General features: G+C 37.2%; 1 protein-coding gene across 2 annotated transcripts in view; it reads left to right on the forward strand.

Moving 5' to 3' along the window:
- Nup153 (nucleoporin 153kDa) overlaps positions 1–15,419 on the forward strand; it is a 59,270-nt gene that overhangs the window by 18,145 nt on the left and 25,706 nt on the right. Inside the window, exons 3-11 of one of the 2 annotated variants that reach the window (XM_013030441.1) lie at positions 2,361–2,609; positions 2,768–2,907; positions 2,990–3,118; positions 5,116–5,232; positions 5,351–5,392; positions 5,479–5,532; positions 7,336–7,482; positions 10,456–10,505; positions 10,706–10,832. In XM_013030441.1, coding sequence (XP_012885895.1) covers positions 2,361–2,609; positions 2,768–2,907; positions 2,990–3,118; positions 5,116–5,232; positions 5,351–5,392; positions 5,479–5,532; positions 7,336–7,482; positions 10,456–10,505; positions 10,706–10,832 — 1,055 coding nt within the window. The remainder of the gene's footprint in view (positions 1–2,360; positions 2,610–2,767; positions 2,908–2,989; positions 3,119–5,115; positions 5,233–5,350; positions 5,393–5,478; positions 5,533–7,335; positions 7,483–10,455; positions 10,506–10,705; positions 10,833–15,419) is intronic. The other variant, XM_013030442.1, reaches the window with a different exon arrangement.

Consider the following 15,419-nt stretch of genomic DNA (forward strand, 5'->3'; position numbering starts at 1 on the left):
TTTCTTTCTTTCTTTCTTTCTTTCTTTCTTTCTTTCTTTCTTTCTTTCTTTCTTTCTTTCTTTCTTTCTTTCTCCTTGAACCACAGCTCCACTTCTGGCATTCTGGTGCTAAATTGGAGATAAGAATCTCTTAGACTTTCCTGCCCTGACTGGCTTCAAATCATGATTCTCAGATATCAGCCTCCTGAAAAATTAAATTGACACGTGTGAGCCAGTAGTGCTCTGCTTTTGGCTAACTTACCTTGTTTACTTAGCATGATATATTCAAAGTTCATAATATTATGTCACATTTTAGAACATTGTTTCTCTTATTGTTGACAATATTCTGTTGTATAGATAAACTATATTTTCTTTGTCCATTCATCAGATGATAAGCATTTTTAATATAAATAGTACTGTGAATATTTATATGTAAGTTTTTGTGTACATTTAAATTACTGAGTCAAATAGTAATTCTTTTACTATATGTTGACAATGAAATCCTGGCTAAACTATTTTTATAGCTTCCTACCTGCAGTATATGAAAATTCTCATTTATATACTTACCAGTACTTATTTTAAATTTATTATATATCATGTAATAAATAACATTTAATGATAGTATATATATTTATTATTGTATGATTTTCAATGTATTATAGCTGTCTTAGAGAAAGTAGTGGTATCATTGTGGTTTTGATTTATGTTTCCCTTGATGCATCTTTGAAAGTACTTACCTCATGAAATGACTGTTTAATTTGGTTGTGTTTTTGTTTAATAGTAAGATATCTTTATATATCAAATATAAATCCCTTATCAGTGTGATTTGTTGGTATGTTCCTCCATTCTGTGGTTATGCTTTCACTTTCTTGTTGGGATTCCAAGGCACTCCAAACCCTTATCTCCTTGTGCTATACTGGGACTAGAACTCAGGGCCTCCAGTTTTTGTTGAACTCAGAGCCCTAAGCTTTTACTTGAGTATTTTGCCTAAGGGTAGAGCTCTATCACTTCAGCCATACTGCTACTTCTGCCTTTTTGGTGATTAAATGGAGGTAAGAATCACATGGGACTTGCCAGTGCTGGTGGCTCACGCCTGCAATCCTAGCTACTCAGGAGGCTGAGATCTGAGGATCTCAGTTCAGGCCAGCCCTGACAGGATAATTCATGATAAATCTAGTTAACCACTCAAAAATCAGAAGTGGAGCTGTGACTCAAAGTGGAAGAAGGCTAGCCTTGAACAAGAAAGTTCAGGGACAGGGCATAAGCCCTGAGTTCCAGCCCCACAAGTGACCCCCACCCCCCAAAAAAAAAAATCTCACAAGACTTTTCTTCTCAGCTGGCTTTGAATCTTGATCTTTAGATGTCAGCCTCATGAGTAAGACGATAGAGCGACCAGTGCTAGAGCTACCAGTGCCTGGCTGTTGCTGGCACTCTTTGAAACGTAATTGTATTTAATTTTGAAGTCCAGTTAATCTGTGTATGTTGGGGGGGCCAGGTAGAGAAAATGTTTGTGTGTTGTGCTGTGGATTAAACCAAGGTTCTTAGTGCATGCTACCTTACCACTGAGCCTTTATCTCTAGCCTCTTTCTTTCTTTTTTTCTTTCCTTCCTTCCTTTCTTTCTTTCTTTTTCTTCCTTCCTTCCTTCCTTCCTTCCTTCCTTCCTTCCTTCCTTCCTCTCTCTCCCTCTTCTTTCTCTCTCTTTTCCTTTCTCTTTCTTTTCTTTTTTCTTTCTTTCTTTCTCTCTTTCTTTCTTTCTTTCTTTCTTTCTTTCTTTCTTTCTTTCTTTCTTTCTTTCTTTCTTTCTTTCTTTCTCTTTCTCTCTTTCTTTTTCTTTTTACACAGGGCTTGAACTCAGGGCCTGGGCACTGTCCCTAAGCTTTTTTCACTTAAAGGCTAGCACTCTCCCACTTGGCACCACAGCACCACTTCCAGTTTTCAGTTTTCTGGTAATTAATTGGAGATAAGGGTCTCACAGACTTCTACCTGGGGTTGCTTTGAACTGTGATCCTTAGATCTCAGCCTCCTGAGTAGGTAGGATTACAGGTGTGAACCACCAGTGCCGGGCCCGGGCAGTTATATGCTTTTTAAAACATTAGGCTTGCTGGTGCTGGGAAGGTGGCTCAGTGGTAGAGTGCTTGCCTTGCATGCATGTGGACGTGGAGTTGTGGCTCAAGTTGTAGAGTGCTAGCATTGAGCCGAAGAGCTGAGGGACAGTGTCCAGGCCCAGAGTTCAGGCCCCATGACTGGCAAAAAAAAGCTTGCCTTTGTGATTATAGCTATACTTCTAGAAACAAGGCATTTATGGCTGATGCAAATCTAAACACAATATTATGACCTTATTTAGTCTATAATGTGCTGTTATTATTGCTCTTCTTTTAAGAATCATCAACAACCAATACTGCTTCAAATTATCCAGATGTATTAACAAGGCCTTCTCTTCATCGGAGTCACTTGAATTTCTCCATGTTGGAAACCCCTGCATTACACTGTCAGCCATCCACATCCTCTGCATTTCCAATTGGCAGTTCTGGATTTTCCCTTGTAAAGGAAATTAAAGATTCTACCTCTCAGCATGATGATGATAACATCTCAACCACCAGTGGTTTTTCTTCAAGAGCTTCTGATAAAGGTATTCTTACTTAACTTGATTGTAAGTAATATTGGTATTTAAAAATTTTAAACTTCATGCATGAATTTTTTCAGACTTAGTTTTAATTTTCATTTTTCTTTATAAAAATCTAGGGTCCTATAATTGGTACTATTGTGAATTTTGCATTTTTGTTTCAGATATAGCAGTTTCAAAGAATACTTCCTTGCCACCTCTGTGGTCCCCAGAAGCTGAACGTTCTCATTCACTCTCACAGCATACTGCCACCAGCTCAAAAAAACCAGCATTTAACTTGTCTGCCTTTGGAACACTGTCCCCTGTAAGTACTACCTGGATTGGATTTAATCACCTTAGTCTTAAATATTTTGGCTTACAATTTCTGTCATTGTGTTTCTGTACAGTCACTTGGGAATTCTTCAGTTCTTAAAGCAAGTCAGCTTGGAGATTCTCCTTTCTATCCAGGAAAAACAACGTATGGTGGGGCGGCAGCAGCTGCAAGACAGTCCAAACTACGAAATACACCTTATCAGGTTGGTTTGGTGGAGTAGAATGATTGATGGACTCCTCTACTCTCCTGCCCTTTTCTTTGAGAGAGTGTAGTAGGTAGCCCAAGCTGGCCTCTGACTTACACTCCTCTGCCTCAACCTAATGAGTTCTGGTTATAAGCATTTACCACCATGTAGCCAAAGCTTCATACTTTTTTATTTTCCTTTTTTGAGGGAGAGAGGAGGCAGTTGCAATTCATGGCTTTGTGCTTGCTAGACATTCTTACTGCTTGAGGCATGCCTCCAGCCCAGCCTTTTGAATGTGAAATGGTAAATTAATACCTTGAGAATAATTTTCCATACAGGCTTCCAAAATATTTGTAGGTTTCCTTAGCACCTCTTCCTCCCAACCCATATTTTAGGGCTCCAACCTGGGTCCTAGGGCTACATGCTTACTAAGCAACTATTCTGCCACTGAGCTATACCCTGCCTCTATAATTACCAATTAGAACTTTGTTTTCTAGGTTTTTTGGTGGGGGGGTGGGTCCGGTCGTGGGGCCTGGGCGCTGTCCCTCAGCTCTTCAGCTCAAGGCTAGTGCTCTACCACTTGAGCCACAGTGCCACTTCTGGCTTTTTTCTTTTTGTTTATGTGGTGCTAAGGAATCGAACCCAGGGCTTCAGGCATGCAAGGCAAGCGCTCTACCACTGAGCCATCTTCCCAGCCCGAGATTAAAGAGTTTGTAACTCAGTTATACTGTATTAGTGAACTGAGACCATAAGAAGCCAGTAGAGTCCAATGAAAAGATTGTTACAATATTTTGTTGGTGGATATTTTACGTGGCTTTTATTTATTTAATTAATTTATTTATTAACTAGAGTTTGAACTCCAGGCTTTGCTCTTGATTTCTTTACCAGTTGAGCCATGGCCTCACCCCTTTTGGCTCAAGGCTAGTACTCTACCACTTTTTTTTTTTCTTTTTTAAAAAATTATTTCTAATCAGTGCTAGCCTTGAGGTGAAGAGCTGAGGGACAGTGCCCAGGCCCAGAGTTCAGGCCTCACGACCGGACCCCCCCCCCAAAAAAATTATTTCTAATCAATCCATCTTTTTTTAATTGTGAAAATACCATACAGAGGAGTTACAATTACATGGGCAAGGTAATGAGTACATTTCTTATCAAGCATTGTTGCCTCCTCCTTTGTTTTCCCTTATCTAAACGTTTTAAACAATTTTTTAAATTGTTATTATAGAGTTGATATACAAAGGGGATGTAGTTAAATGAATCAGGTAGTAAGTAATGAATATAATTCTGTCCCCCCTTCTGTTGCTACAGTGTCCTTGAGCAATACCTCTACTTTTGAGAAACAAGTTATGTTTTTAGTATTAAAACATTAACTTCCTCATGGCAGGATCTTGTCTGTTGGAACTTTTATGTTACTTTAGTACTCAGTATGGTAGATGTTTAATTCATTTTCATTATCAAATGTAAGTAGATCAAAGCAGTACTAGAAGTTATTAGTTGTCCTTTTTTTTTTTTTTCTGGTCATGGGTCTTGAATTTTGGGTTTGGGTGCTGTCCCTGACCTTTTCTTTCTTTTTTTTTTTAATATTTTTTGGGTCTGGTCGTGGGGCCTGAACTCTGGGCCTGGGTGCTGTCCCTCAGCTGTTCAGCTCAAGGCTAGCGCTCTACCACTTGAGCCACAGCGCCACTTCCGGCTTTTTTCTTTTTGCTTATGTGGTGCTGAGGAATCCAACCCAGGGCCTCAGGCATGCAAGGCAAGCGCTCTACCACTGAGCCACCTTCCCAGCCCCTGTCCCTGACCTTTTCAAGCTCAAGGTGAGTGGTCTACCACTTGAACCACAGCACTACTTAGTTGTCCCAATTCTGCCAAGGAATTGTGAGATTTATTTTATCATCCTTTTAGGATTAAGTTGCTGTAACATATTAATCTTGTTTCACTTTGTACATCCATTCTATTTTATATTTTCAACCCATGGCATATGTGCCTTCGATTTTGAATCTAATAAATACTAATATTCATAGGCACCAGTTAGAAGACAGATGAAAGCTAAGCAACTTAATGCACAATCTTATGGTGTGACCAGTTCCACAGCTCGACGAATATTGCAGTCTTTAGAGAAGATGTCAAGCCCTCTAGCGGTAAGTTTTTAAAAGTACAATTGAATATAGAAATGTGTAATGAAATTTGAGTTTCATGGAAAAAAAATCTTAATTTTGTTATTTCACAAAAATAAATTCTGTTATTATAAATTAACAGGATGCAAAAAGAATTCCATCTGCTGTTTCTTCTCTCAATTTTGTAAGTTGACTTTTAAACCTAGTATATGATACAAGTCTTACTTTTTAGAGCTTCCCATCCATTCTAATAGTATTTTACTTTTTCAGCCTTTCAATAGAAGTGGGATGGATACCACAGTCTTTCAGGCCAAAACAGAAAAGGTAAGACAGTTTTTTGAGGTGCTAGTAATATTGTTGTGTATATAGTCAACAAGTGTGCAGATGCATTTGGCTGGTTTTCACTAGGGAACATTGAAAAATGAGTTTCTTTCAGGACACTATTCTCACAGCCTTAAGGCTCTGTATTCATAAGTGTCATTTAATAGTTTTTGGTTAGCTTTTCATGTGTTCTGACAGTGAACAAAAATCCTCATTTGAATAATTGTCTGAAAAATTTCCATATTAATCAACATGATATCATATCTGTTGTGGTAGAATTTCAACTTGGATACATTTCATCAGCCAGTCAAAATACTATTCCAGGATATCAAGGCTAATTAAAAATACAGCGTAGATGTCTTCACAACCTTTCAGTATTCTATGTGGTTCACATTAACTTTCAGGAATATTGTTAGGGAAAATAAGATGCTTAATAACTTATATTAGAATAGTCATTTGTCTTTTTTAGTTGGCTATATTTATCATTGGTTAACTATCCCCCAGAAAAAGCATATACTCCTTGATTGTTACTTGTGGAAACATTGCAACATTAAGCTGCCCATATAATGAATAACATTATTATAATTACCTGAATTGTGGGGATTAGATATGAGAGGTTGGTAAGTTATTCTTGCTGAAATTGATACAGAAAAGAAAGCTAAAATTGAATAATTTTTTATTTTTTATTTTTTTGAGGGCCTGAACTCTGGGCCTGGGTGCTGTCTCTCAGCTCTTCACCTGAAGGCTAGTGTTGTACCACTTGAGCCACAGCGCCATTTCCAGCTTTTTTTTTTCTGCTTATGTGGTGCTGAGGAATCAAACCCAGGGCCTCATGCATGCAAGGCAAGCGCTCTACCACTGAGCCACCTTCCCAGCCCCTGAATATTTTTTTCTTAGAAGATAGGTTCTCAATTTTTAGGATTATCTAGATGTTGGTAATTGAAGAAGGAAAACCTAGTATTAGCTGTCCTTGTGGAACTAAGTGGTTAACTTTTCAGACCTACATATCTAGTTATTTAAAAAGTAAAAATTTAAGACTGGCGTATAATGTTAACTTATTAATTAGAAGAGTCTTTATTATAATTTGTGTATCATAGATGTAATGAAAACAGTATACAAAATAGACTTGAGTTGTAGAATCACTTAGGAAAAGAATTTAAGGAAGAACTAGTAACTTACTGAGACTTTGCCCTGGAAAGCAACATTGTTCACAGCTGTTCCTGAGTGAAAGGACCTTATTCATATACCATTGTTCGAGTGAAGCACAGCACTATTAATGAAACTATTGTGTAGTTAGACAATAAAATCAGCTCATTTCAGAAAGATTTCCAGTCTTGACATATTTTTACCAGTTTATATTGTCAGACTTGGTTGGTTTATAAAAGGAAGAAACCAGATTGGTGAAGGATTTGGTAATGTTTTTAGGAATTTAAAAAAATACAGCTAGTTAAAATATCAACTACAGATAAAAGAAAACAAATTTGGGGAGCATATGAGTCGTACATAAGTCACATTAATCATATTCAAAATTCATCCTGTAGAAGCTGAGATTGTGTAAGCACATTTTCATGTAAAGAGTCACTCAGTCTGTCTATGGAATTGCTTAGAATTGTGTGTGTCTGTGTGAGCGCGCGCGGTCAGTAAATAACCATTTGATACTTTTTCCTACTGGTATTTACATCCACCTCAGATTTCTCTAGGACGTACTGAGTGTATGTACGTCACATTAGCTATTGTGAAATAATTTAGACATAAGACATTCATATATATGAAAATATTTGTCTCTGGTTTCTGCTTGCTTATAAGGTGGACTCTCAGTATCCCCCTGTTCAGAGACTCATGACCCCGAAGCCAGTTTCCATAGCAACAAATAGAACTGTCTATTTTAGACCATCTCTAACCCCATCTGGTGAATTAAGGAAGACTAATGAAAGGATAGATAAAAAGCACAGTGTGAGTATATGTTTGTTTTTAAGTCTTTTTTTTTAACCAGTCTTTGAATGTTGATTGAAATGAGTAAGAATAAATAAACTACAAGTACTCTGTTACTACAATGTAGCAAAAAAATGCAGTTTGGTAAGTCATGATGATAAGGAATTTTGGTGTGTCTTTAATTAAGATGACTTTTACCTTGATCAAACCCTAAATTAGTATTTAGTGGTAAGCTGTTATTCATTGTATAGGTAAATTTGTGTCCAGCTTGCTTTAGGTTCCTATTGAATCATCTGGAAATACATTTCCAACATCTCATTTTTCGATGATATCCTATCATAAGTACTTTGACATTTATCTTATAAGTATTAAGTACTTCCTCTTGTATTCTCTCATCTATCTTATCTGCATTCTTTTTTTTTTAGTTCCATTGCTAAGGCTTAAACTCAGGGTCTGGGCACTTTCCTTGAGCTCAAAGCTAGCCCTCTACCACTTGAGCCACAGCTCTGCTTTTGGCTCTTTGGTAATTAATTCTGAGGCTGGCTTTGAACTGCAATACTCAGTTCAGCCTCCTGAGTGACTGGGATTACAGATGTGAGCCCCCAGTTCCTGGCGTGGTTTTGTTTTTTTTGAGATAATCCACATATATTGCAATTCATCTAAAATTTTAGTTTTTTACCATGAGCTGAGTTCTTCAGCTCCCATAACAATTTTGGAATATTTTCATCGTGTCTCTTATCCCCTCAAAATTCTTTTTTTTTTATGGTATTTTAGAATGATGTTCTGGATCTTGTCATATTTTAGCAGGTATAAGTGTTTTCTGGTTTTGAGGCTTGAATTCAGACCCTGGGGTGTTGTCCTTGAGGTTTTTTGCTCAAGGCTCTAGTGCTGAGCCACAGCTCCATTTCTAGCTTTTTGTAGTTAATTGGAGATGAGTCTCATGGACTTTCCCACCTGGGCTGACTTTGAACTGTGGTCCTCAGATGTCAGCTTCCTGAGTAGCTAGGATTATAGACCCGAGCCACTGATGCTTCACTCTCTTTATAAATGACTGAATACTATTTTATATGGATATATCAGATTTTTCTTAACTATTTATTAGTTGAGGGATATTTGGACAATTTTCACTTTTGACTGTAGTGAATGCTACTTCAATAAACATTTCTAAGCCTTTTTTTGGTAGACATTTCTCTTGGGTCTATGCCTAGGAATGGAGTTTCTTGGCTCATTGGTGTTTGAAGAGACAAGGCCATTTGTATTCTATAGTAGCCGTTTATCCATTTTCTGTGTCATTTAAAAATGCTTGCCGATGGGGCCAGCAATGTGGCTTAGTGGTAGAGAACTTGCCTAGCATGCATGAAGCCCTGGGTTTGATTCCTCAGTATCACATTCACAGAAAAAGACAGAAGTGGCAATGTGGCTCAAGTGGTAGAATACTAGTTTGAGCAAAAGAAGCTCAGGGACAATGCCACAGGACCAGCAAAAAATAATAATAAATTGCTGAGCTTCTTTCACATACTGGTTGTGATGTACTCATTTAACCTTGTAAAAACTCAGTTTCTTTAGAAACTCCAAACTGGGAAATTAACCGTAGTTGTGCAGTGAATCCCCATGTACTTATCTTGATTTATTTGTCGTTAACATTTTCTTCACATTTGTCTTTTTGGCACACTTTCTCATTAGATTTTAACACACAGATATTTTGAATATAACTTTGGATCTTCAGATTTGTGAGTTTGTTTTGGTGCTGGGTTGATCGCTCATTATTTTTCTGATTCTACTATGCCTTTACATATAGTTAACAGGCATGTAGTTTAAGGAAGTTTTTCTTTAGCTTTTAGTTAACCTATTGCTTTTTGATGTTGACCAGAATTTTAAAATTCAGTAACATTCTTTATGATAATTGTTTGGTTTCTTTTTGATATTCCCATTGCCCTTTTGCTCTCTCTTTGAATTGGCTCCTATGTTCTTTTTTTTTTTTTTGGTTGGTCATAAGGCTTGAACTCTGGGCCTGGGACCTGTCCCTGAGCTCTTCAGCACAAGGCTAGCACTCTACCACTGGAGCCACAGCACCACTTAATAGCTTTCTGGTGGTTAATTGGAGATAATTGTATCATGGACTTTACTGCCCAGGCTAGCTTTGAACCATTATCCTCAGATCTCAGCCTCCTGAATAGCTAGGATTATAGGTGTATTCTTTTAGTATATATTCCCAGCATGTTTTAAGTACTTTGTTTTTGATATTACAAAGTAAATTAGGTTCAACTTGTATATTTCCTGCTCTTTAACATCCACTTCTCCAGGGAACATTGATTTCTTTTCAGTGGAAGGACTTTTAAATTGCATGAAATTATTTCTAAAAAAATAGCCTTGCAAATTTGTTTGTTCATTTAACAGGGCAAAGAGTGTTTTTCAGGCTAGTAAGTGTATACACTTGGTTTATATTCTGTGATTTTGTTCAGAGACTAATGTGTGATCAGTAACATCTTGTAATAAATATATTGTAACTCTTGATTAGCACTTAGAAAGATAAGGTTTAAGATGGAAATTTCAAGGTTTATTAGCTTAAACATGTCAAAGCCAGCCACTGAGGGCTCATGCTTATAATCTTAGCTACTTAGGAAGAAGAAATTGGAAGATCATGATTCAAAGCCACTGCAGCAAAGTCTGTGAGATGCTTATCTGAGTTAAATACCAGCAAAAAGCTGTAAGGAGTTGTGGTTCAAGTTGCTAGAGCACTATCCTTGAGCAAAAAGGATCAAGAACATTATTCTGGCCCTGAATTTAAGCCCCAGACTGGATTCTTCCCCTTCCCCCCCAAAAAAACCAACCAAACAAAAATCCTCTACCAAATCTGATTTCAAATAATAAAATTCATAGGAAGATGGATACTAATTAGGAAATTAAGCAAGTAGGGCTGGGAGTTAGCTCAATGTTAGAGTATTTTTCAATCTGGCAAAAATTAAATAATCACCTCACTTTTTGTTTTTCTAGACTATATATGAAAAAAGTACAACATCAAGGCAAAATAGAGAACATGAAAGGTATGTCAGTTCACATACAGCTAGATTTCTTAATATGTAAAAATACCTTTGTTGAAGATGAAGAAAATCAAAGAGTAGAAACTTTACACACATAATACATATTTTAAAAATCATTCTGTTGCACAACTATTTTTCACTTGTAAGTATTCAAGTTATATGCCATAATACTATATTGTGTCCATTTTCTTTTTATTTACTAGTGGCTTTTCGTACCCAAATTTCAGTATTCCAGCAGCCAATGGTATATCATCTGGAGCAGGTTGTGGAGGTGGCAAGATGAGACGAGAGAGAACACGCTTTGTTGCTTCCAAGCCTCCAGAGGAAGAGGTAGGTTAAAAGCTTAGAATTAGTGGTGGTGTGGTGGTAGTGTTAAGGGAGAACTTAAAAGATAGGAATGGGGGTAATGTTGAAGAATAATATACCATTAAAGAACTATTCTAAAGGCTGGGAAGGTGGCTCAGTGGTAGAGCGCTTGCCTTGCATGCCTGAGGCCCTGGGTTCGATTCCTCAGCACCACATAAGCAAAAAGAAAAAAGCCGGAAGTGGCACTGTGGCTCAAGTGGTAGAGTGCTAGCCTTGAGCTGAAGAGCTGAGGGACAGTGCCCAGGCCCAGAGTTCAGGCCCAACGACCTGACCCACCCCCCCAAAAAAAGAACTATGCTAGCAAGGCACCGGTGGCTCACATCTCTAATCCTAGTTACTCAGAAGGCTGAGATCTGAGGATCACAGTTCAAAGCCAGCCTGGGCAAGAAACTCCATGAGACTCTTATCTGCAACAAACCCACTAGAAAACCAGAAGTGGTGCTGTGGCTTGAGCGGTAGAGTGCTAGCCTTGAGCTGAAGAGTATGTGGACAACACCCAAGCCCAGATCTGGTTCACGACCGACCAAAAAAAAAAAAAAAGAACTGCTTATACTTGGTTCCCCAAATTTCATGAATATTATAAAATGAAACACAAATACCATCATTCTCCAAATTATTGATTATTTGATCATAGGACTATTTATAGTTTTTCCTGCTTCTAAAATCTATGTAAATGCTTAATACTGTATGTATTTTCTCACTTGTCCTTGTCTCTATTTCTTTTTTTCACTTTTGGTGTGAAAAGTAAGTTACTTTATTCATTGCTATATATCCAATACAAAGATTCTTTTTCAAAATTTATACTACCATTAGGGTACACTTGGGTTGATTCCCAATATGTGTAATGGTAAATATTTCTGCCCACATGCAGTATTTTCTCTAGATTGTTTATCTAGGAATGGGATTGTTGGAATATAGGGATGCCACGTTTACATGTATTAGACATGTATTAGATGTTACTGTGTTGCTTTTCTCAAGATAATTTTAGATATTAACATTTCCAAGTGACAGTAGATAGATCTAGTTTTTTTTTTATTCTAACCACTATTTGATTATTGACTTCAGAGGGTTTTTTTTTTTGCCAATATTACAAGTATGAAGTGTATCATCAGAGTTTCCATTTCCTTGCTTATTGGGTGAAGTACATCTTTTTTGGTGTAGCTTTTAACAATTTGGATGTTTTTTGTGTGTGTGTGTGTCTGTCCTGGGGCTTGTACTCAGGGCATGAGTGTTGTTCTGAGCTTTTTCTTCTTAAGGTTAGCGTTCTACCACTTGACCCACAAACAGCTCTGGTTCTGGATTTTTTAAATTTTTTTATTTATTTTTTATTTTGATCATTATTTGGAGATGAGTGTCATGGACTTTGTCGTCCAGACTGTCTTGGAACAGTGTCAGATTCAGTAGCTAGGATTACACGTGTGAACCATTGGTGACTGGCTTGGAGTTTTCTATATTCATTTTTTCTGTGGAGTCATTTTTTTTTAAATTGAGAAAAGTTTTATGTATTTGCAAAATGAATTGAAAAAAGCTTCATATAGCCTGTCTGCAGTTTTAATTACTTTGAATTGGGTGTAGTTTTTTAATGTGTTCCAATCAAGCTGGATCATTTTAACACTACTTCCTCTTTTTTTTTTTATTTTTTTAAGGAAGAAAAAGACTTCAAGCTTTGTTATAGCATACCTCCTCCGTTTGTCATTTGTTTTCAGTTAAAATTTCATTTGTGTCTTCCTTTGCCCGTGATTGTGGTAGGGAGTGCATTTATCACTTTAATTGAAGTTGTTGTATGTCTTACTGTTAGGTTCTTAATATTTGTTAGTATTTTGCTTTTGCGGGTTTTTATCTCTTTTCCTATTTCAGTAGTTGTATCTCTCTGGATTACCAGAATAATCCTCCTTGGGCAATTTGGACTTCATGTCTTACAGTGTGTGGTTGGGATTATGCTTAAGAGCCTTGGCTCGATTACTTTTTGGAGGCTCTATCTTTTCCATAAATCCTGTTCATCACTCTGCTTCTGGAGTGTTGTGAAGAGAGGAAATATATGTGTATTCCATCACATTGAAAAAATCCTGAGTCTTGAGTGTTTGAGGTTTACTTACTACCCCTTGATGAGGAAAATGTTATTTTGGTTTGTTGCCAGATGACAAACTATGTAGGTTTTGCTCATCATTCAGTTTTTTTTTTTAATTTTATTTTATTTGTGAACATGCTATACAGAGGGGTTACAATTACATGGGCAGGATAATGCGTACATTTCTTACCAAGCATTGCAGCCTCCTCCTTTGTTTACCCTGCACATCCCTTCCCAGCCTCCCCCCTCCCTCATCATTCAGTTTTTAAGGATGAAATTTCTAAGATCTTAAGCTGAAGCCCAGATTGTTATCTTTAATTTAATTGAAATCATCTTACAGATATATGTGTTTAGTGTATCTTAGATGTGTTTTGAATTTTGTTCTTGTTTATTGTTTAGTATACTAATTGAAGAGCTCTTTAAACACACCCTTCATTCTCTTCCCCTCCCCCACTCAAGCCAACTGCCAATTTCCATCCCAGAATCCTTCACCCTCCTATCCCTGGCTCTTTTCCACATTGGAGTTGCTGTCTCTAAGGGAAGAGGTACTAATGGGTTAATGGGTTGGCTGCCTCAGATTTTCTGTCTCCTTTGTTAATTTGGATACGATAGATTTGTACACTCAAGTCTATAGTTATTTTGAACACAATGTTGGTTTTTTTTGTTCACTTGTTCAAACACTAATTCACTCCTAGTTGAACTTTTCTTGATGAGTATTTTACTGGGCCTTTCAGAAAGGGCAAATGGAAGAAATTTATTTTTAGTGGCATGTAGATTATATTACTTTTAGATCCTGTGTTTTCTTGAGGCATTAAACATTCATGTCAATAGAAATCTATATTTAAAATGTTTTTAATTGGAGATAAGAGTCTTCACAGATTTTCCTTCCTGAGCTGACATCAAACCTCAATACTCAGAGCTCCTCTTTGTGAAGCACCAATAATCCTGCTTTGAATTTTCCCCCCCCCTTCCATTGTCGGGCTTCAATTCAGGGCCTAGATGCTGTCCCTGAGCTTTTGCTCAAGGCAAGTGCTTTACATCTCTGAGCTACAGTGTCACTTTTGCTTTTCTGGTGATTAATTGGAGATGAGAGTCTCAGGGAATATCCTGCCTGGGTTGGCTTTCAAATCACAATCCTTGGATCTCACAGACTTCTGAAGAATAGCTAAGATTACAGTCCTGAGCTACCCACTGAATTAATTTTTTCTGTAGGATGAGAGATAGGGATCTAGTTTCTGTACTCTACATCTAGCTATCCATTTACCCAATACCATTTTTTCCCCCAACATAGGGTTTTTCATTTTCAAAAATTAGAGGGTTGTTTGAAGTTGGGTATTAAAATACTTCTTCCAGCATTGTCCTTTTTGCTCAGGATCACTTTGGTGTCTATTTAAAGTCTTTTTGTGCTTCCAATTCTGTACCTCTTAGCTTTTGCGTTTTTCCTTATTTTCTGGCTGCTAATAGTCAATGAAAATTGTCCTCTGATTTCACTCAGGTTGTAGTTTTCTTCATTGTCCAGTGACAAACCTTACTCAGAGCCTTTCTCCTCTTTTGATTGTTTTCCATCCAGTTTTTCTTTTTCTTTTTTTTTTTTTTTTGGTTGGTTTTACAATGTTTCCAGATAGTTTTTGTTATATTTTCTCCCATAGTTTATCTGTCAGGGCATACATCATATACAAACTACTTCACTAGTAGATACATAAATGTTTCTTGTGGGCTTTTAATCTAAGCCATTAGAGACTTCAAGATTGTTCAACAGACTCGTGGGTTGTGATTTAAAAAAAAATTAGGATGTACGCAGGGTGATTTGGTTTTCTTTTTCTTTTCTTTGTTTTTATTATTTTTTTGGTTGGTCGTGGGACTTGAACTCAAAAACTAGGTGCTGGCCCCAGTGCTCTACCACTTTGAGCCACAGCACCACTTTCAATTTTTGGTGGTTAATTGAAGATAAGAATCTCATGGGTTTTCTTGCCGGGGCTGGCTTTGAACCATGATCCTTCAATCTCAGCCTCCTGAGTAGCTAGCATTACAGGTGTGAGTCTCCAGTGCCTGGCTTCCATTTATTAAGACACTGTCTTCCTATATACGTAACTCCTAACCCCGGCTGGCCTCATAAACTGTTTCTCCTGCTTCACTCAGCCTCCTGACTGCTGAGATTGCAGATGTGTGTCACCATGCTCAGCTTTCTGATTATAAAGTCCTTGTATTACATAGGCTTTATATTCACCCTATAACTGTGGTATCAAGTAAGAATTTTTTTCTCCGCAAATTTTTCGAAGTAGAAAATTGGTGCTGAGGGTAATACTTTTTCAAAGTCAGATGATGTGATGGGCAGTACCACAGCTGGTATTCAAATCTTAATTATGTTTTTTAATTTGAGTCTACATTGTTAGAATTGTATAGTATTGACTTTGCCTATTACTTTGTCAGTTCTACCTGAAAATAAATGAATGACAGAGAAGGTGCAATAAATCATTATAACA

The sequence above is a fragment of the Dipodomys ordii genome, unplaced genomic scaffold (genome assembly GCF_000151885.1).
Source record: "Dipodomys ordii isolate 6190 unplaced genomic scaffold, Dord_2.0 Scaffold130, whole genome shotgun sequence".
Classification (NCBI taxonomy): Eukaryota; Metazoa; Chordata; class Mammalia; order Rodentia; family Heteromyidae; genus Dipodomys; species Dipodomys ordii.